The sequence below is a fragment of the Homalodisca vitripennis genome, chromosome 5 (genome assembly GCF_021130785.1).
Source record: "Homalodisca vitripennis isolate AUS2020 chromosome 5, UT_GWSS_2.1, whole genome shotgun sequence".
Taxonomy (NCBI): domain Eukaryota; kingdom Metazoa; phylum Arthropoda; class Insecta; order Hemiptera; family Cicadellidae; genus Homalodisca; species Homalodisca vitripennis.
The window spans coordinates 163,122,951-163,145,617 of NC_060211.1; the positions used below are offsets into that span (position 1 = coordinate 163,122,951).

General features: G+C 35.3%; 1 protein-coding gene across 2 annotated transcripts in view; it reads left to right on the forward strand.

Annotated features, from left to right (window-relative positions):
• The window catches only part of LOC124363087 (endoribonuclease ZC3H12A-like), a 67,848-nt gene that overhangs the window by 26,322 nt on the left and 18,859 nt on the right, over positions 1–22,667 (forward strand). The window contains exon 1 of one of the 2 annotated variants that reach the window (XM_046818189.1): positions 11,265–11,388. The exons of the other annotated variant lie outside the window; for it this stretch is intronic. Coding sequence (XP_046674145.1) covers positions 11,350–11,388 — 39 coding nt within the window. The 5' untranslated portion in view covers positions 11,265–11,349. Of the gene's footprint in view, positions 1–11,264; positions 11,389–22,667 lie in introns of those variants that run through there. 2 annotated transcript variants of the gene reach the window in all.

The window sequence follows — 22,667 nt, forward strand, 5'->3', positions numbered from 1 at the left end:
ATTAAAAAAGTATTCCTAATACAAATACAAAAGAGCCGACCGCCTTGTAATGGTTACCATAAATTAGAAAATGTAGTTAAGTATATAAATAGTACGCCCTGAACGGTCTTCTTTGCTGCACTCTCGTATAGTAGGGTGCATTGGGATTAGGTTTCTTCACCTCGCCTACGTTTTCACTGCACTAACCCCTTCAGTGATTGATTCTTGTGAAAGTATCCAGGTCATCGGAACAGTGGTTTTGGATTTGGAATTATGATTGTGGTTGCCTACCAATAAAGAATAACTAGATTCCGCCTGGTTCGGGCACTTAAGAATGTTGGGATCCCTTGGTTGCTATTCATACATCATCTCATTTATGAATAAATAGCCTGTTCAAGCCAAGTACTTAGTAATTCTCTAGTCTGTGAACGAGCATGCATGGTACGGCGCTGGAACCAATAACTATTGTTTGACTGAAACTGATACTGAAGTCATGGATAGATGAATGGAATATGCGATTGTAATTTATTATGTATACGAGTGAGGTATTAATTAACGAATTTAGATGGTAGGGAATGAGATGAGTGGCTCTTTCTATATCAAATCAACATAGGTTATGAACAAAGACACCGCAGAATTTGATGAAATTTGGTATGAAGCTATTCATCATATCAACTAGGGAAATTGCCAATTCCCCCTCCCCCCAAATATTTCAAACAGTTCCAAAGTTACAGACTGTTATGTAAAGTTTCTCAAAATCCACAAAAAACCGGAAGCAACTTGTTTTTAAATCAACATAGCTTTACCGCTAATCGAGCTAGATAGAGTGGTGTCATTTTACTCCGTTGAAAATTTTAAAATTTTGAAAAATTCGTATAAATAGTTTATGTTTTCAGTAAGTGATTCTCAAAATTTCAAAGAGGGTGGTTCATTTTTCTGCTACTGCCCATGGAAAACTTGACTATGTGATGGAGTTCGGGATTTGATGAAGAGGCTTGATGAAAGAACGAGCATACAATGTCCATATGAAGACCAAATTTTAACTCCTTTCCCACTCTATGAAGTTGTAAATTTATCTGGCATTCTGTCTCTGCACCAAAATCTTACTCATGAGCATCAGTTAATACTACTTTTTCTTATTTGTACATTGTACAGCACATCCATCAGAATAATCACAAATTTGTTGGCACCGACTTAAAGAATCATCTAGATCAGAGTCTGCTAATTATTATTTATTAGTCCTTCCTTACATCTTCAAGTAAAGTGCATTATAAAAGAAAACACAATTTTTAACAAAAACAATTATTTTGTAAAATAACATAATTACTGTTTTAGGAGCAACCCTCTTTAAGTGTTCAAATTATAATTCCGGTAGGAATCACAATCATGATGAATTTAAGTTAAGTAAGGATGTATAGTATGATATTTTTATAAACACTTTTGAACACCCTTTCTTAAAATATTACTTTTACTGTGAACCCATTATCCTTCCACATTGAAATTTTGAGAATCACTTACCCAAAATATAAACTGTTAATAGAAGATTTTCCAAAATTTCAAAATTGCACTTTTCGAGAAAATTTGAATTTTGAATTTGATTTTTCAAAAAACGATTTAATGACAAAGTGTGTTGAGTTGTACATCAAAAGGAAGAGCATTAAATCTGAGTAAAACGACACCACCCCCATCTCTCTAGCTCTATTACGAGTAAAGCTGTGGTGATTTCAAAATATGTTGGTTCCAGTTTTTTGGTGGATTTTGACATACTTTACACAGCCGTAACTTTGAAACCGTTAAAAATATTTCAGAGAAAATTAACAATTTCCCTAATCTTTACGAGGACTCTACATTCATACCATCATCAAATCCTGCGGTGGTCTAGTACATTTTTTATTTTATTGTGTTCATTTAATATGGAATGACCAGAGTATTATTAGTTATTATAGTCGCCTATTAATATTAATTGCTTTTATTGTCTTAAACAAATTTTAGTAATTAATTCTTATGACTACTAATTCAGTGTATGGATATTGTTTAAAATCAATAAAAGTATAATTATTGATTATTATTCATATTACTCTTAAAATACGTATTACCTTTGAGATGAGTAAGGAAACTGGAATGGCGCTTAAGAGGAATAAGTTAATAGTTGTGAAAAGAATTTCACACACGCGAACACATTAGTCACTTCATAAATATCCAGTTGATGGCGCTATTAACCCTAACGTTACTACAGTAATTGACGGTATTTCAGTAAACACGTTTAATTATGTTTTTTCTTCCAATTTAGAACATTCAACCATCGCTGTTTACAACCGATGTACTGTTAGGAATTCTACACGGATATGTTTTTAGAGTAGATAATTTTAAATGATCAAACAAACATATGCAAAAAAATTAACAGTGGCGGAAACGTCAATGAACCTCATATGTACGAATGGCCTGCGAACTCCTTTCTGAGACGACTAGGCGCATCGTGCTTTATGTTAATAGTTGACAATAGCAGTTGTATTAACAACAAACAAAATGGAACAAACAAAAACGATCCTAATGCACATAGTTCTACAAAGTACGCTTTCCAAGTAGTACATTGTTATTGTTGTCTAGCTATAGGAAAGAAACGAAGTACAAGTGGCGTAGAAGTTCATTATCTAGTCGACTATTTGACTGCAAATAATGTATTATTTTAATGTTTTTAGTTAATGTAACATAATCTCGTAAGAAGTAAACTATATTCTAATGACCGTGCGGGAATGCGTTTACCTCGCAGGACTGTCTGGGACGTATTTTATTCCATTTTTCAGTTTGTTTTACATGAAATCGAGTAAATTTAACAACTATGTTTACGCCATAAACACATCTGTTTCGCTTTATTTCCGTCCTTTCCTAGAAAATCGGGCGAAATATTTTGCTAGTCATAAGTCGCTAACAAAGCGTTTCCGGACATATGTTTATAGGAACTTTTTTCGTTATTTTGATGAGAGGAAACCACCTGAGAAGTTTGTCGGGTTACTCGTGGGACACCCTATACAGTGTATAGCGATATGAGAGAGCGCCCGGTGACCCAGAGCGATGAAAGGTGCCAGATTTGTTGGACCGCGGACGTTGAATGGACAGCTCCACTGCATGGTTGAGCAAAGCTTTTGAAACTGTCAATAGAGGAGAGATTATTGGTAGCCGCAGTTACTGCCGTGTGTTTTGTCCACCCCTATCTGGGAGGATAGTGAGAGGAAACTACTTGAGAAGTTTGTCGGGTTACTCGTGGGACACCCTGTACAGTGTATAGCGGAATGAGAGAGCGCCCGGTGACCCAGAGCGACGAAAGGTGCCAGATTTGTTGGACCGCGGACGTTGAATGGACAGCTCCACTGCAAGGTTGAGCAAAGCTTTTGAAACTGTCAATAGGGGAGAGATTATTGGTAGCCGCAGTTACTGCCGTGTGTTTTGTCCACCCCTATCTGGGAGGATAGTGAGAGGAAACTACTTGAGAAGTTTGTCGGGTTACTCGTGGGACACCCTGTACAGTGTATAGCGATATGAGAGCGCCCGGTGACCCAGAGCGACGAAAGGTGCCAGATTTGTTGGACCGCGGACGTTGAATGGACAGCTCCACTGCAAGGTTGAGCAAAGCTTTTGAAACTGTCAATAGGGGAGAGATTATTGGTAGCCGCAGTTACTGCCGTGTGTTTTGTCCACCCCTATCGTCGCCGGCCAGCCACTCCCCCGCGCTCTCCCCTAATTCCGATGCAAATGAACGCTGCATCCGAAATCAATTGATATCCGAGTTAATTAATATTCACGGAGTGGTCCACTGATAGTTGGAAACAATAACACGGGTCAGCAGCCCGGCCTGGGTGTCATGTTGTCCGAAGTGATGGCGTTGTATTGTTAGCTTTCATATGGTGCACTATAGCAGCCCTATTTATTAAAAAATATAATTTTATACAATTTTACAAAATTAAATTTTAATTTGAAAAGATATATTTGTAATTTAATTTATGTATGAATAAACAGCATGACACCCCCTCCAGTCAAATTTCACAAACTTGCTGTAAAAAGTTCATACCCTTATCTTCAACTTTTTTCTTTGGCTCTAATTATAAAATCTCCCAGAATTCTGATTTAAATTCCTACTAATCCTTGTCGTATAACTAAACATTTTATTTTCTATTTTTACGTCTCCAGAAATAAATTTTGAAATTTTCTTTAAAATAATCTAAACGAAAACCGTCTTGAAACTGGATGTTTTTTAGTTTGATCGACAATTCAAGTGTTTGTAAGTAATAGTATATGGAACTCTGTAGTTAACATTTGTGTTTATATTTAAAAGAATAATATTTGTTGGTAAAGTTAAAAAAAAACTTATTAATGGGTATGTATTTTTTCTCTTGGCATAATAATACTTAGTGGCATTCCCAGAATCGTGTTTTATTACCTAATAGTTAATTGCTGTGGTCGTGAATGCTATATAGTAAAATTGTTTCTTGCACAAAAAATAGTGCCATTTAAAAAAATTCACTATTCGTTTATAAATTTCAAGAGTAGGGATTCGAAAACCTTTGTAGACCTTAGTGTATTAACTTACCAAAAAGAACTATCTTTTCGGAAAATACTTCAGTGGTAACTATAGTTATATACTACTTCCTGGATGTTTACATTTTTGTTGCTCTCAAACACCGCTATTCCTTTAATTTGTTTTAACAAAATTAAACAAGATTCAGTCGGAATTTATTGTTATCGTCAATTTTAGCTGTGTATAAAGGCTTGAAAATTAATCAAATCATCTTCAATAAATCCTTTAAAACTAAGCTTTTCTTTTCTCAAAGAGGTACTCCTCACTCGCTGTGAAGAGGATATTGTATTCTTGGTTTAAAATTTGTTTTTGACGATGGAAGGATTGTGAAGGAAACATAATTTTTTCCGGACATTTGCCATCGTTCAGTGATACAAAAAAAATCAGTACACTACGTTTCGATATCTGCAATCTGATCTCTTCTTCAGGTATATAACTAACCTAACACATAATTACAAACTAGGTTCAAACATAAACATATCATACCAGGGCGTTGTGACACGCGAGTGGAAATCCATGAAACATAGTTTATTCAACATTTCAACGTAATGGTGTACATTAAGGTTTGTGTGATAGAGGTCTTGGTGTTTCTCGGACTGTAGTATGGAAAAGAATGGCTCGTTGAGGCATGATCGTGTCCATCCCCTTATTTTTCTTTAAGCCAACAGTAACATGCCACAATGTCAAGGGGGACAACCAATTTTGAGTATCTTGTGTGCAAATATACACAGCTTTGTCCATCAAGGTGGATTTTATAAGAGCGTATTAATAACATTGCAATGCATTAAATGATTTAAAATCGTCACTGATGATATCTGTACTAAACATTGTACTGAAGTTTTACATGGACATTCTTGCGGCTCCTGGGATGAATGTTTAGAAAATATGCATATTCTTGTTTAGAAAATACCTCCTGGTTACGCCCAACTGGTACTTAAAGTAGCGAAAACCCTAACTTGGTCTCTAAGTTGTGTAATATTACAATTAATTCAATAATTAATATTCAGTTACACATATACACACATTTATATATATATATATATATATATTTATTTATTTATGTAATATTTAAGATTATATTAATTGTTTATATTTGTATTTATATTCATTTTCATTCAGTAATGAGCCTGTCAAATGTAATCAACATAATTGTTGATGTACACATGTAATTGTGTAAACATTGTTTATTGTTTTCAAATTGTTTACATTTGTACTGAGTACATTGTCTGAAGAGTAACCATAATATTTAACGCCAATGTAGATTTCAGCATTAGGTAAGTAGTAATGTACCTTAGAAAATGGCCTAAAACACAAGGAGGTCAAATCTTGATTCCTAAGACTCCTTTTGAAGCAGTCAACAAGAATTATGCTAAATGAAATTTCACTGGTATGTTCTTTGGAACTAATGTGCCAATTCCAGCTCTAAATGTTCTAAACTATTCAAAGACTGTTACTGTAAATTTATAGACTGATATAAAACCCATCTTAGTTATTTTTTGATAGAAGTGGGCTTCTCTGATCTGTGATATATATTTTCTTGATCATGAAACAAAACAAAACTACGGAACAAAACATACTAAGAACGTAGTAAATTACAATGGCCATAATTATAAACTTTTCACGTATTTTCTAGATCGTGACAACAAGGCAAACTCAACATTGGCGTACCAAAAATAATTCACTCAAATCAGAAGTGATCGTACAGGTGCACATACCCTACTAAATTGCGTGCAAAGCTCGGGTAACAGCTATTATAAGTATATAAATATTTGGATCATTGAACGTAAAGAAATGTTTCTGCTCTTTTGGCGAACTTAGGTGAAAGTGGCAACGGCTGTTTATGGTTAGTGAAATTGAGATTGTTTTATAAATATTGTCTTTATGTTTCCAAATTCTGAAATATTCCGGGAAAATATTCTGATATTTTCTCTCCATAAAAATCTTCCACGGGTATCAACGAATTTTTTAAAGTACGAATTAGTCGAATTAATCCAGAGGTTCTAGTAAACAATTGCATAATGTATGAAATAGACCTTAATGAAGTAAATCGCAAACTAAAAGATTTTTTGCTATTCCTTGTTTTCATATACTTTACAGTATACACAATGTCATATTTATGGAATACAAATAAGTTTTATTATTGTTAGTGTCATTTTTTTACTTGCATTGTCAATTAGGATACAGACTTTAAGCCACACCATGAGATCTTGAGGCTATAAATAGTTTTGGATAGATTTTGTAAATAGATCATTTGTTATATTTGATCGAAACTTTTAACCGATATTTTTAAATGTTAGACTTCATTTTTAAACTGTTTAACTAATTTTCATTAATAAAATAAAATAATATAAACGTGAGTAACAAATATAATAATGATAAATAAACATTTTGCTACACTTTTGGGATAGTTAATCTTAGTGCCTTTCTTAGTTTTTTTTCATGAAAGTTAGGGCCCTGACCATACACGAGTATATTTGAGCACTTAGTCCAGAATGGAGTGAATAAGAAGACCGAAGCTGGGCTAGGGGGTGCCCAGTCCTACCTACAACTTTTTATAATGCGCTGGTTCCCGAATAAGTCGATCTAGTTAAGGATTTATAAACATAATCTTTTAAATTATCAAAATTACTTATAATATTTTTAAATACGGAAAATATTTAAAATCATAGTCGAATTGTGTTTTTATGACGTTGACTTATGTATAAGATTCAATAACACATAAATAAAACATAAGATAATATTTTAAACAGTTGCAGCTGAATTAGATTTCTGATTAACTAAAAGATATTTTTTGCCTTTGATGGCTTATACGGTAGGTGGCATTCCTTTCAAATGAAATTGTCCACACCACAGAGGCAGTGAATGCAATATGAGAAAGTAAGTAAGTAAACATTGCAGCATTTGGTCGCTACAGTTAGATTTGTTTGTTCAAATCGCTCTTTCCAAGCAGGAAAGTTAGTTGTGCAACCTCCGTTAGCCGCCCACTCAAAGGGTTTCTTCATTGAAACTGTTTAGGACGTAGTTAATGGGTTAAGGTGAATGAAACTGCGCGCTCGGATCCTGTTGCCGGAGTCAAGGCCGAGATTGTGGCGACTGGCGAGGTGATGTGGTGGCGAGTAAGTAGAGGACCAGTCGGGCTCCGTCCTAGGTCAGGCTCTGTGTCCGGGAGTGTGCTTGCCTGACCTACATCACAACACCCATACCTCGCCTACAAGGTCCTGTTCAACCCCGGTCAGCTGAGACTGGCGAGGTGATGTGGTGGCGAGTAAGTAGAGGACCAGTCGGGCTCAGTCCTAGGTCAGGCTCTGTGTCCGGGAGTGTGCTTGCCTGACCTACATCACAACACCCATACCTCGCCTACAAGGTCCTGTTCAACCCCGGTCAGATGAGACTGGCGAGGTGATGTGGTGGCGAGTAAGTAGAGGACCAGTCGGGCTCAGTCCTAGGTCAGGCTCTGTGTCCGGGAGTGTGCTTGCCTGACCTACATCACAACACCCATACCTCGCCTACAAGGTCCTGTTCAACCCCGGTCAGATGAGACTGGCGAGGTGATGTGGTGGCGAGTAAGTAGAGGACCAGTCGGGCTCAGTCCTAGGTCAGGCTCTGTGTCCGGGAGTGTGCTTGCCTGACCTACATCACAACACCCATACCTCGCCTACAAGGTCCTGTTCAACCCCGACTGGCGAGGTGATGTGGTGGCGAGTAAGTAGAGGACCAGTCGGGCTCAGTCCTAGGTCAGGCTCTGTGTCCGGGAGTGTGCTTGCCTGACCTACATCACAACACCCATACCTCGCCTACAAGGTCCTGTTCAACCCCGGTCAGCTGAGACTGGCGAGGTGATGTGGTGGCGAGTAAGTAGAGGACCAGTCGGGCTCAGTCCTAGGTCAGGCTCTGTGTCCGGGAGTGTGCTTGCCTGACCTACATCACAACACCCATACCTCGCCTACAAGGTCCTGTTCAACCCCGGTCAGCTGAGACTGGCGAGGTGATGTGGTGGCGAGTAAGTAGAGGACCTGTCGGGCTCAGTGTACTGCGTGGAATAGCTTTGGAGTTGGTAGGTCCGTAAGAGTCAAAAGGCAGTTGCCGGCCTAGACATAAGAGCGTGCCATCCCTGCCTGCTTTGATTGGATAGGTTGGTACAGCTCTGGTCTCCTCTTCTTCCAAGGAGACATGACCAAGATTAATCTTCAAAGTCTTTTCTCATGGATCTTGACAGGAGGCAGCCCCTACCTCCAACCTTACCCATCCAGAATATCCTGTCACTACGGTAGCAGCGCAATGGTCCTTTTAGGACTAAGTGTAATTTGTAAGCTTCTAAGAGAACAAACACGAAGTATAGAGCCAGTCGAGCTCCGTCCTAGACCAGCCTCTGTATCCGGGAGTGTGTAGCCTGACCTACACCGCAACACCCATACCTCGCCTACAAGGTCCTGGTCAACCCTGGCGTGTCGGTGTGTGTGACTCAGACCACTTATCTCAAGGGTGGCTGTTCTGTTTGACACACAGGACAAATATTAAACTGGATAATATTATTTTCAGTTCAGGACATTATTTTTGAGTTATGGCTAGTATGAACCTAAAACGTCCGTGCTGGCGTTTTTCTGGGATTTTGTTTATTTTGTTCATTGTTTTCATAATTAGGCGACATTCAAATAGAACCAGACCTTTTTTGAGGTTTTCTAATTGAATAATAATATTAGTACTGAAACCATTAAGACAACAGTGACATACGTAAACATGCAACATGTAAAAGGCTCTCAAAACTAAATAATGTAAAATGATTTAAGATTTTATTTACTTTTGTTCATGTACTGGTGGGATAGATATAGAGTTGTTAAACTACATTATCAGACATTAATATTGCCCAATAACAGCTGTTTATGAGCACATAACAATAGTAAAGTCCTACTTTGCTAAAATTAAAGTACTAATTAGGCATTTTGTATGGTACCAATAACTGTTAATTGTTATTTATTGTGTCATGAGATTATTTACCATTTCTGAACTGCATATAACAATTTTTATTACCGGTGGCTTTTTATTATTTAATAACAACAAAAGTATAACATTAGTCGAAGTAATCCTGGCTAAAATGCATGAACATGTGTGTATTGACAGCACGATTATAAACAAACAGTATAACAAAAGTATAACATTAGTCGAAGTAATCCTGGCTAAAATTCATGAACATGTGTGTATTGACAGCACGATTATAAACAAACAGTATAACAAAAGTATAACATTAGTCGAAGTAATCCTGGCTAAAATGCATGCACATGTGTGTATTGACAGCACGATTATAAATAAACAGTATAACAAAAGTATAACATTAGTCGAAGTAATCCTGGCTAAAATGCATGCACATGTGTGTATTGACAGCACGATTATAAACAAACAGTATAACAAAAGTATAACATTAGTCGAAGTAATCCTGGCTAAAATGCATGCACATGTGTGTATTGACAGCACGATTATAAATAAAGAAATAATTTAATAAATAATACTTCAACTTGTGATATATTCTGTTCTGTTTGGGATACGTTGGAAGCGGAGGTATAACTGTTTTTTTAAATAATTTGCTTTACAGTGACTGCAACTGCAAAACGTTTTGATATCAGTTATTAAATGAAAATAAATATTCTTCGAGGAAGAGAAGTACTTGAAACAATACAATGCTAAGTCTAAGGAGCTTAGTTCTTAATTCAGGTATTGATTACCCTATCTAGATTTTCCTTCACTTGTAGGATTGTTCCGTAAACGATTACACTTTAGCAAAGAAAATATACCCAAAAATAACATGGGACTCTGCCTTATCCTGTTTTGATTTTGGTGACTGCATAACAAAATGGCGCTGTTATTGTTTTAAGAATGATCACCCAATTCAACATCCCTCTTTTATTATTATTTAAATGTTAGATTATCATTTCTTAATAACGTATTCTTCTGTTATTTTACTTCATCGGTGTCCAGTGATAGTCTCGCATTTGCAGGAGATCCAGTAGAGTAAAAGTGTGTATAAAATTCTTACATGTTATACAACTATACGTTATACAAGCAGCAACGTCACTGCTGTGGCGTGAAGAAAGTTCTTTCGTGTAATAAAACAGTTGCACTTGTACGGGCTGGAAGTTGGAGCGGCGCCACACAGTGGTCATTCGAGGCCGTCCAGAAGCGAATAAAGTGAAAATTATATCTATTTGGGAAGTAAATTAAAGTCTAATAAGCTGTAATTTTGTCAGAGTCGCCAGAAATATTGCTAGACTCAGAGGTGATTACTTCAAGCGAGTTTACATCAATCACTGAAACTTCAGTAAGTTTAAAATACGTTACAATTTTGGGACGTTATTTCGCTTCTTGTGTCTTCTTGGAAAACCGCGTAACATTGGATCCGAAGACAGTGGTGTCTTCAATAGGTTTTACTCTTGAATGTTTCCTTCTAAAATCGCGAGTTTTTGCTGCACTGAGATGTGTCGCACTCGCGCGGTTTCCCCTGGCGCCGACCGCCTGCAGGGAACGTGTCTCGGGGAAACGGCAGCGGCAGCGTCTGTCGTCCAGGATGTTTTCCTCCCCGGAATGATCCGAAAGCCGGTAAACAGATGAAAGTGTGTGTACAGGACGGGAGGGCTGCAGGTGGAGAGAAAGCCGGCGAGTAGAGCCGCGGCAGCGCAACGCGCGCGGCAGAGCGGGAGGCGAGTGGCGGAGCGGGGACCTTGGAAGACGGAAGTGCGGTGAATCAGGTCAGCGGCCCAGGATAGGCTCAGTCGTGTCGGAGTGTGCCGCGAGTGTACACCAAGGATATGACATTCTCTTCTCTCCGCGTCGACTCTCCTAGCCGCGTAAGTACAGTTCCACACTCACATCTTTTAGCATCCATCATTCTTTTGGCCTAAAACAGAACATATTAGGTTTCGCGTGTTTGTCGAGATTTTTATTCTTAAAATTGTTTAAATGCAACGTTGCAATGTTTTGATACAGTTGAATCTTAAAAGGGAAATGTCATTCCAGATTAAGCCATGTGTTAGTTGAGAGCTCTTCAGTAAACGCACATGCATATAGATGGAAAGTTAAATGTCTTATGGATATATTGCGTGGTGTTGTGGTAATTTATGTTTGTTCGGACCTCAAGACACAATCACCAAGATGTATCCGGCATAGTGATTTGAAACTCAACCGTTTCTAAGGATCTTACTGAAATAACCGCATAGGTGAACGCGCGTTTTGTGTTGTTTGTTTCGTTTTTTCCTAACTGTCTTGATTTGTACATCTAGTAATCAACGGGTTTAAGACCTCACTGTGAACTGCTTAACTTCTAACAAGTTAATTGTGACAGACATTCCCGTTATTTTAAGAATCGTCTGTCCAAGTATGATTAATTTTCCTAAAATGTGAATCCAATGTTTAATTGTGTTCATTGTAAATACTTCGGTAATTTGTTATTTATATTTTTCAGTATGTTTAGTTACAGTGGCAATTTAACCTTTATCTAAAGCTTATTTCATGAAACTAGGTTATTTGTCAGATAATCCAACCTGAATTTTATGACTCCTTTGTTATTTATTCAAATGGTTGGGATACTCGGTCATTACAAAAAAAAATACTTAGTCTCCATTATTATAGTTGGAGTCGTATTATTGTGTCGCCCTCATTACCTGTCTTTATAACTTTTATAATGATTACACACATGGCAATATTCCAGGAATGCCAGTCAAAACCGTTTCCTCTTCCCTTTCCACGTCTTATTAGCGTCATTATCTTTGCGACTTTATAACACAGTCGTTATTATCTGCAAACCCCAGAGGTGCGATTAGAATGGACGCAGTGTGAGTTATCTCGTGATTTAGCTATGTATTGTGTATAAATGGGAAAAGCAAGGTGAATTTAAACGTGTCATTCAATAGTCATTTATCCCATTCCTTCCCAAATCCTGGGGGTGTTTGCGACTTTACAATCAGCAAATCCCGGAGATGAGGTTTCTGGTATCTCATTATTGTATTCTGTGCAAATACAAGGAGGTCGAATTTAAACGTGCCATTCAATGGTCGTTTATCCCTTTCCTTCCCAAATCCTAGAGGTGTCATTGTGTTTGCGACTTTACAATCAGCAAACTCCAAAGATAAGGTTTCTGGTATCTGATTAATTTATTCTGTGCAAGGCGATTTAAACGTGTCATTCAATGGTCGTTCCCCCTTTTCTTTCCAGATCCTGGGGGTGTCATTGTGTTTGCAACTTTACAATCAGCAAACTCTAAAGATAAGGTTTCTGGTATATGATTATTTTATACTTTACAAATAGAAGAAAGGCGAATTTTTGAATGTTAGCCCTTTTCAAGACATTAATTGAGAAACAGCAACTTTTATATAGCATACTAATATTGTAACCTAGCAAACAGTGAGTTGTTTATTTTACTTATACGTTGTGGAAAATTGGTAATTGATCGCTAAACTAAACATTGTGGTTTGTTGGGGACCTGATACCGAGAAATCTAATGGCCGTTCTTCTGTAACATGGCATCAGTGTGGGCGGGGATTCCCACTTCTGGGGGACCTCGACATTCAGCAGATCGGCCGTGGAAAGTCCCTGCTCCGTGACTCCATAATTTGTTTTTAAAACGGATTTCCAGATTTTGTGTCCAGTCCCTCGCCTCCAAGTCTTGGGGCACGCACCCACCTCCAATAATAGCTACGCAATTCATCGCATTCCGGATGTAGTTGTGAACAACTGTCCTACTTGCGTATTTCTTTTTGAGAACTCCATAAACGAATTCTGGTTGACAGCATATAACTCTACCAGTCCTAGATTTTGTACCACAGCTCCAACCGTTGTTACAGCTCGTGGTTTGTGTAATCAACTAAAACATGCTCGTGTTAATTTACTATGGTCAACGTTACATACAAACGTAAACAACACTTTATAACAACACTGTTTGTCGATAAATAGAATTTGGTCAATGGACCACAAGGTTTGATCAGGAAAATACGTACCTTTGCACTACAGTGGAAATGGAAGTGTCCGATTACGGATTTTACTGTAATTTTCATTACACAAAAAGGATAAGAATTTTAGTTTTACACGGTCCATTCTTATGTTTAAGTAACATTAAAGATAACAATTCAAAACATATTTTGGTTCTGCTGTGGATATGCATTTTACGTTATTAAATGTTAAACCGGAACTCCATAGATGGATCTCCACAGCGAGATCGAAGTACGTCAAGAAGTTCATTGTGTAAGTTGTTCGACGCGTGTAAGATGTTTCGTCGATGTGTGAGCCGGAAGGCCTTGACGTTAGGACAGGAATTATCCGATAGGAGCCCTTGTACACATGTGTAATATTTGGAAGACGAATATTTATAAATTACGCAAGGAGGTTTTCAATATAAACTAGAATCTTTCGCGAACACGTACATGTGTTATATTAAAAAAAAAATGGTGGGGGAGAGGCTACAAACATTGTGAGCACAAATCAGATTCGCATTGAAAACGGAAAGAGGTCAGGTGGTAGAGAAAGGGGGATGAGATCGACATTTAGTTCTCATGGGTCCTACTAAATTTCGGGTGATATTTATGAAGAAGTGTGTGGAACAATTAATTAAACAGTAATTAAATTAACCAAAGTCTCCCCTAAAATATTACAAAACCTATTTTATATTTCAGATGTTTAAATTTACGTTTTGATCAACAGTTGGATGCTAAATAGAAATCGACTTGGCTGACGTGAATGAAATTAATCCAAGGTTGATGAAGCCGGAACTAGAAACAACAATCTGCAATAATATCCTAATGAGGAGTTAATTGCCTTACGCGAATGTAACAGTCAGTTCTCTGTTACATTCAGTAATACTTAGTCCATGCTGAAATAATCTTTAGAGATAAAATTTACACTACTTATAATGTTTTGTGGATTTAATATTCAATCAATCCTTTGGTGCGATTTTCATTAACTAATGCGAATGTATCGATTGTTGGATAAACATTTATTATTGTAACTAGTAGCCGTATTGTAAACACTCCGCGGGACACCAAGATTTACACTTATTCGAATAAAATCCAATTTAGTGACCTCCAAAATACTTTTGCTTCAAACGCTTGAGCTTCGTCACCTCAAAGAATAAATAAAAAAATTGAACACCTAGTATTACGGTGGAACATTTTGAAAGGAAGAATTAATCACTGAAGAATGTAAAAAAAGACCAGGAACCTAGGATGAAACAAGGAAGGAAAAGGGTATTCTAGAGGAAACCTGATTCTTTCAAACGAATAAGAGATTGAAGAGTCCAAAACGAGTAAGTATCAGTCCTTGAATATGTTTTGGACTATTCAAGGACTGATACTTACAATACATAACAGATCAGAATTTCTGTTTTAAATCGTAAAACACAACAAAAAAACCTTGTCAGTATTCTTTTTAATTAAGAAACTGATTTTCGTGTTGCTGTAATTGTCATCTTATTATAACTTGGTTATTATTTTAATAAAGTTGGTTGAATCTTGTCTTAATTTTGTTGAGTTAAATTTTATCACCTAGGTTTCAAATGCTGGACAGCTATGATAATAGTCTACCACATCCATAATCGATCATTTCATTGTAATGAATTATTACTTAGTTACAAAATGAACTGTTTGGTTAAGAAATTTAAAGGTTAACTAAAACAGTGCCAATGTTTAGGTGTATTAAATTACAAAATGAACTGTTCGGCAAGGAATTTAAAGATTAACAAACTGTATTAACGTTCATTTTTAAATGTTTGTTAAAACAGTAATGTGTAGTGTTAATAATTACATATTAACGTATGCGCTTAAAACTTAATGATTTTTCATTTACATCTATCTTCTATATATATAAAAATGAATGTTTGTATGTTTGTCCTTTATGGAATCGTGAACTATTGGACCGATCATGATGAAAATTTGTACGTATATGTATTTTTCCACGGAGAAGGTTTATAAGCTATGCCCATCCCTTTCCCGATTCAGGATTCCGCCCCACTGGTTACAGAAATACCCATAAGAAATGCATTGCAGCAAACATATGTTAACGTCTTTTCAAATTTTTAATCAGCTGTTTTGTAAACATATATTACACTTATAGTTTTAAAGCATAGAGTAAGCTTAAGAGAAACGACAAATTTTGTTTAAACTGTTTCTGCAATCACTGTTAAACATAGACTTTACTATCCAGATAATACAATTCAAATTTGACGTAAAAATTCACCTTTAACTGCAATATTTATTTAATATAAACCATGCTCATGCTTGATCAGAAGAGCAATGCAGATATCATAATTACTATCTTACGTTGGCTACAAATATAAAGAATGTTATAAAATCAACCTTAGTTGTTTTTTTTTTGACAGAAGTATGGTTCTCAAAACTCCGTGTGTACATATTCTCTCGATCGAGACAACAAAGCAAGCTCAATCGTGGCATCGGAGATATAACTAATTTAATCTAAAATTTATTATAGTAAAAAAAAATTTACTAAGTAATATAAGGACTTCGGTTCTTAAGATTTGCGTGCGAAGCCGTGGGTAACAGCTAGATAGAGGCAGGAATATGGTACATACCTTCATAATATGCCCAAGAGGCTCACGATGGAACGACTATCAATTATCTCAGCAATGTTTAGAATGTGATAGAAAAAGAATAAGTGAATATAGTGTACTGTTTTCAACGGGAAATTGCGTGCGAAGCCGCGGGCAACTTTTGCAAAAAATTATTGAAATGCGCAGCAAAGCGCGCCGGGCCCGCTAGTAAGTATATACAATGTTGCTTGTGAACTTTTCAATGAGTTACACCTGTTTTCAACGTCACATCTGGCCGAGGAATGCTACACTATTATTAATTTGTTACGTGTATCGTGTTGAATTGAAGGAATATTTAACTATATTAAACACTGAAGAATGTCTTGAAATAAAAAAAAAAAAACAAAAAACAGGATCCTATGATGAAATAAGGAATTCTAGAGGAAACCTAATTCTTGCATATGAATGAAACATTGAAGGGTAAAACACACATTCAAAGATTGACATTTAAAAGACAAAAATTTAGTTGATCGCCACTATAAAAGTAAATAAACTTCATTAGAATGGAATAGAATAGACAATTCTCTTTATTGCAGGAATATACAAACTCAATTTCAAATGAAATGAAACCAATAACACATGATTACAACAGTTCATAAATAAACAATAATTACTTACAACTAACAATAATTACTACTAAAATATATACTATAAATATGTAAATTCCCGCAAAAGGCAGCTTTTACAGACATGAAGCCCAATTATAAGGGAACCCTATGCTAAGGTTTACCTCCCCGGTAAAACGAAAACTAAATACAATCCTTATATTAAATTGAAAAAAAAAAACAACGACTTTCATAATAAATTTAATATCTATGAAAAAGAGTCTGCCAAACTAAAAATAATTAGTAATAAAGCTTCCGTACAGTTACAGTACTTATAACTGACAGCGACTTAGCTCAGGTCTGTTGTTGTGTGATAAGTCAGACCTGGTAGTCCAGTAAAATAAGGATGCAACCTCGGAATGAAAGATAATAAGCTAAAAAATTTGCATACGTCTTTATTTTGATGGTATAAAACTTACCTCAAAAAGTCTCATATAATCACGTGTACGCGTCTTTAGATATTTAAGGTCAAATTTCACGAAAATCAGTTTTTTGAAAATATCTCGTTTCCCTTACGCTAAATGACTTTGAAGGTGGTTAGAGAAATTGTAGAACGGAAAATTCTCTTCAACTTTTGTCTGAAGTAAATTTTATGTACGTTCAACCCTTTTTGAGATACAGCGCAAAGAGTAGGGGACCGCTTACCTGTATATACGATAATGCGAGGTCAGCGAGTAGAATACAATAAATAAATGAGTTATATTGTTAATTATTCACTTACTATTATTATTATTACTTAATACTATGATTATTGTCAGCATTATTATTACATTTTTATTATTATCATTATTATTAAATTTTTATTATTATTTATTATTTAATATTCCATATTTATAGATATTAATTATAAATTAAATATTCTCTAAATAATACTTATTTTATTTTTACCAAACATACAATATTTATAAAAATACTTTTCTTCCATATTCCTATATTACTATGAATATTATACCATATGAATATTATATCATCGATGGTGGATTTTTCTTGCATCGCGTTGTATGGAATAAAGATGATACTATCTCTCATATTTTGAATAAATACGTCAAATATTTACAAACACATTATGGGTCAAGTATTGTTGTTGTATTTGATGGTTACTCAGACTACACTAAGAACATTAAAGCAATGGAACAATTAAGAAGAACTGCTGGTGTTTCAAAATCTTATGAACTCCGCTTTGATGAAACAATGAAATGAAAAATATTTATAGACATGCTTATCAACAAAATAAAAACTGTTAATATCACTACAAAACAAGCCAGAGATGATGGTGATGTTCTCATTGTAGAAACAGCTATTGCAGTCTGAACTTAAAAAAAAAACTTCTGTCATTGTAGGAGAAGATATTGATTTGCTAGTTATCTTGATAGGACGTGCTCAATCACATCAACAAGAAATCTTTTTAAAATCAATATCTCTTCTCCTACAATGACAGAAGTTTTTTTTTTTTTAAGTTCAGACTGCAATAGCTGTTTCTACACAATGAGAACATCACCATCATCTCTGGCTTGTTTTGTAGTGATATTAACAGTTTTTATTTTGTTGATAAGCATGTCTATAAATATTTTTCATTCCATTGTTTCATCAAAGCGGAGTTCATAAGATTTTGAAACACCAGCAGTTCTTCTTAATTGTTCCATTGCTTTAATGTTCTTAGTGTAGTCTGAGTAACCATCAAATACAACAACAATACTTGACCCATAATGTGTTTGTAAATATTTGACGTATTTATTCAAAATATGAGAGATAGTATCATCTTTATTCCATTACAACGCGATGCAAGAAAAATCCACCATCGATGATATAATATTCATATGGTATAATATTCATAGTAATATAGGAATATGGAAGAAAAGTATTTTTTTTAATATTGTATGTTTGGTAAAAATAAAATAAGTATTATTTAGAGAATATTTAATTTATAATTAATATCTATAAATATGGAATATTAAATAATAAATAATAATAAAAATTTAATAATAATGATAATAATAAAAATGTAATAATAATGCTGACAATAATCATAGTATTAAGTAATAATAATAATAGTAAGTGAATAATTAACAATATAACTCATTTATTTATTGTATTCTACTCGCTGACCTCGCATTATCGTATATACAGGTAAGCGGTCCCCTACTCTTTGCGCTGTATCTCAAAAAGGGTTGAACGTACATAAAAATTACTTCAGACAAAAGTTGAAGAGAATTTTCCGTTCTACAATTTCTCTAACCACCTTCAAAGTCATTTAGCGTAAGGGAAACGAGATATTTTCAAAAAAACTGATTTTCGTGAAATTTGACCTTAAATATCTAAAGACGCGTACACGTGATTATATGAGACTTTTGAGGTAAGTTTTATACCATCAAAATAAAGACGTATGCAAATTTTTAGCTTATTATCTTTCATTCCGAGGGTTGCATCCTTATTTTGTCTTATTTTACTGAGTTATGGGGCGTTGATTGTAAACCATCCATTCTCCATGCCGTTTATATGAACGAATTAAATTTAAAACGACAACGCTGTAATGTTAGTGAAAAATGGGAAACGCTTTATTCATTCGAAATTTGTCTCTGCATATGTCATTTAGTATATATTAATAGGTTCTTGGTATGTTTCTCTTGAATATATGAATAGTAAATAATGAAATTATATTTGTAATTTGTTGAAGCATATTATGTAGATAAACATAAATAATACATAATTATTTATTGCCAAAGGCAATCGTGCATTTCCTTATAAAAAGTAGGCGACGCCTTTTTCTTGTCGAGTGGTCTGGCATAGAGCCACGTCATGTGTTTGTAATAAAAGTAATAAAGTACTGACGTATTTATTAAAATATCAAAGTTAACGGCAATACCTGAACATATTGGTGTCCAACGAGGCGTTTTGTCATATATAATTGACCTTTACACCTTCCCTGCTAGGGGGACAAAATCTTAATCTTGTCTTTTGCGCCGAAAGGTGACTGCCGCAGTCAACGTGTAAAGTTAAGCATCCATTTCTTCTCGACCGAGACTCGAAATAGTGGCGGTTTAAAGATTTTAACTTACCATTTATAATTTATACTGAGTATCTGTTACACCTTTTAACTAAATTTACACAGTATTGGAATATATTTGATCGGTGCACATTAATCTTCTTGTTCATTTGTTGATGTACCTAATAAACCAGGAGCGAACCGTTTAATTTGTTATTGCCTTGCGAATAAAAAGGGAAAAATAAAATTTAGATCACAATTTTGTTTGTAAACAACTTTTGGCTGTAAACAACTATTTAATTAGTACGCTATATTTAACCTTCCAGTCTAGTAATTTGGTCATTTATAAATACAGCTATGGAGGGTGGTTTTTCGTAGATAAGGCATTATTTTTAATATATAGTGTTATTAAGATATAGTATTGTCTCACGTAAATCTAAATTCGTTCTCCATTTGTTTCCAAAAATGTCGATATTGGTCCGTGAAGGACGAACAGTTCCGGAAAGTAGTTGCAACAGTGGTCGAAGGCGCAAATACACAAACATGTGTGCCATCTGATTAGCAACAGGGTGTTACAAAACTCGGTGACAAAATTACAAGACTGGATTTCTTGACAACGTGTATACGGAAATGCATACACGAAATGTTGCGCTGGCTTGTTTTGTTTGCTGCAAAATCTGTTACAACTGCTACACGATTAATCGTGTTACAAACCAATTTTATTTGGCTTTCGTGTATTCGACTCTTGATAATAATGGACGATCATACCGTGCGTGCGTGCATCGTGGGGGTCTGTTCAGACAGCACGCGCTACACGTTACCAGGAATTTTCGATCTGGAGAGGAGGTCACTTTGAATATTTCTGGTGAGACATGAGAGATCGACTTTGAGCAATTGTGAAATTAAACACAATAACACTTGTTTCTTAAGAGGGTTAGGTACGGCCTATCGTTGTAATGCTAATTTATGAAACGGTGTGCCTTTTTCTCATGAACCTCTTGGCCTATCATAATTAAACTTTAGGAAAATATTATGTAGGCTTAACAGTTAGAGCGGAAAAATGTAAAATGTTTTTAAAAATATAAAGATTTAAAATATATATTTGTTGAAAAAAATATAAAATATTGTTTTTTACAAAAAATTGTCATCTTTTTTTAGTGTCTTTTGCCCTAAATGTGTGTACTAGTTTAAAGTACAACTGTAATTTTTCATCCTAATCTGATCAGTAGTTCCAGAGAAAAAGGTACATGTTTAGCACAAAAGTTACATTTCGGGAAATCGCAGATGCATACATGAGAAATAGAACATGCATACATAGGCTTATAAGTGAGTTCACTAACCTGTAACATAAGTTAAATTAAAATAGTTCCCCACATCGGATTTTAATAATTTTAGCAACAAACTTCAGAAAATAACCTAGAATATTAAAATGTAATAAAACTAAATTGATTTGTTTTTTATATTTTGCCGTACTGAACCTACTTAAACTGCACTATGATGTATTGGGAAGAACAGTCTACTAAAAATCCTACACTATATTTTTGTAACAGTACAACCAACTTGATGACGTCGAAGTTTATTTTTAATTCACTGATTGACAAAAGTAAATATGTATCTCTGATTTGCGTGCTTGGCTGTGTTTGCAATTGTGAAAATTGAAACTCTAGGATTGAACCATACTTACTGTGACTCTGTATGCTTGAACCATACTTACTGTGACTCACTGTATGCTTGGACCATACTTACTGCGACCTCCATTCTTGGACCATACTTACTGCGATTCTTTAAGCTTGGAACATACTTACTGTAAGTCTCTGTATACTTGAACCATACTTACTATGACTCTGTATGCTTAAACCATACTTACTGCGACATGCATGCTTAAACCATACTTACTGTGACTGTATGCTCGAACCATAATTATTGTGACTCACTGTATGCTTAAACCATACTTACTGCGACATGCATGCTTAAACCATACTTACTGTGACTGTATGCTCGAACCATAATTATTGTGACTCACTGTATGCTTAAACCATACTTACTGCGACATGCATGCTTAAACCATACTTACTATGACTCGCTGTATGCTTGGACCATGCTTACTGTGACTGTATGCTCGAACCATAATTATTGTGATTCACTGTATGCTTAAACCATACTTACTGCGACATGCATGCTTAAACCATACTTACTGTGATCTTTGTATGCTTGGACCATGCTTACTGTGACTCTGTATGCTCGAACCATAATTACTGTGACTCTCTGTATGCTTGGACCATACTTACTACGATTCCGTATGCTTAGACCATACTTACTGCGATTGTGTATGCTTGAAATATACTTACTGTAACTCTCTGTATGCTTGAAGCATGCTTACTGTGAATCTGTGTATGCTAGAGACAATACTATACACCGTTCATGTACACTCGGGGTATTGATCTTGTATTATAGATAGGGGGTAGTATTTAAATTATTTTAATTACATAACAACACAAAAGAAACGGTTCCATTGTGTGAATCTACAATTTTACTAATGAATATTTAAGAAACTTAATTTTAACACACAGTTGTCTGGATGTTTATTCCTGGTTTATTTTTAGAAAGCTTTCTAGCCAGAGAACTGGCACACAAGGGCAGAGGAGTGTTTTTCCAAATACCATAAAAGACACTTAAGCAATTCTGCTGTGTAAATTTCGTAAAGAAACCCCATTAACATGCAAATCTTGTGCAATTTTCAAAACTGTACAAGCGGAGATCGGCATAAGACACTTGCCAATAGGCTTGCACACTTTTACAAGCAAGAATAAAAAATGGCAGAAGCTATAGAAGTGACCTTTTGTACGGAGGCCTCATTTGAGTTTTTTTTTTTATAAAACGCGGTACTCGTAATTAAGTATCAATATTGTTCCCTGTATTCCATATTTGAACAATGGATCATTTTTA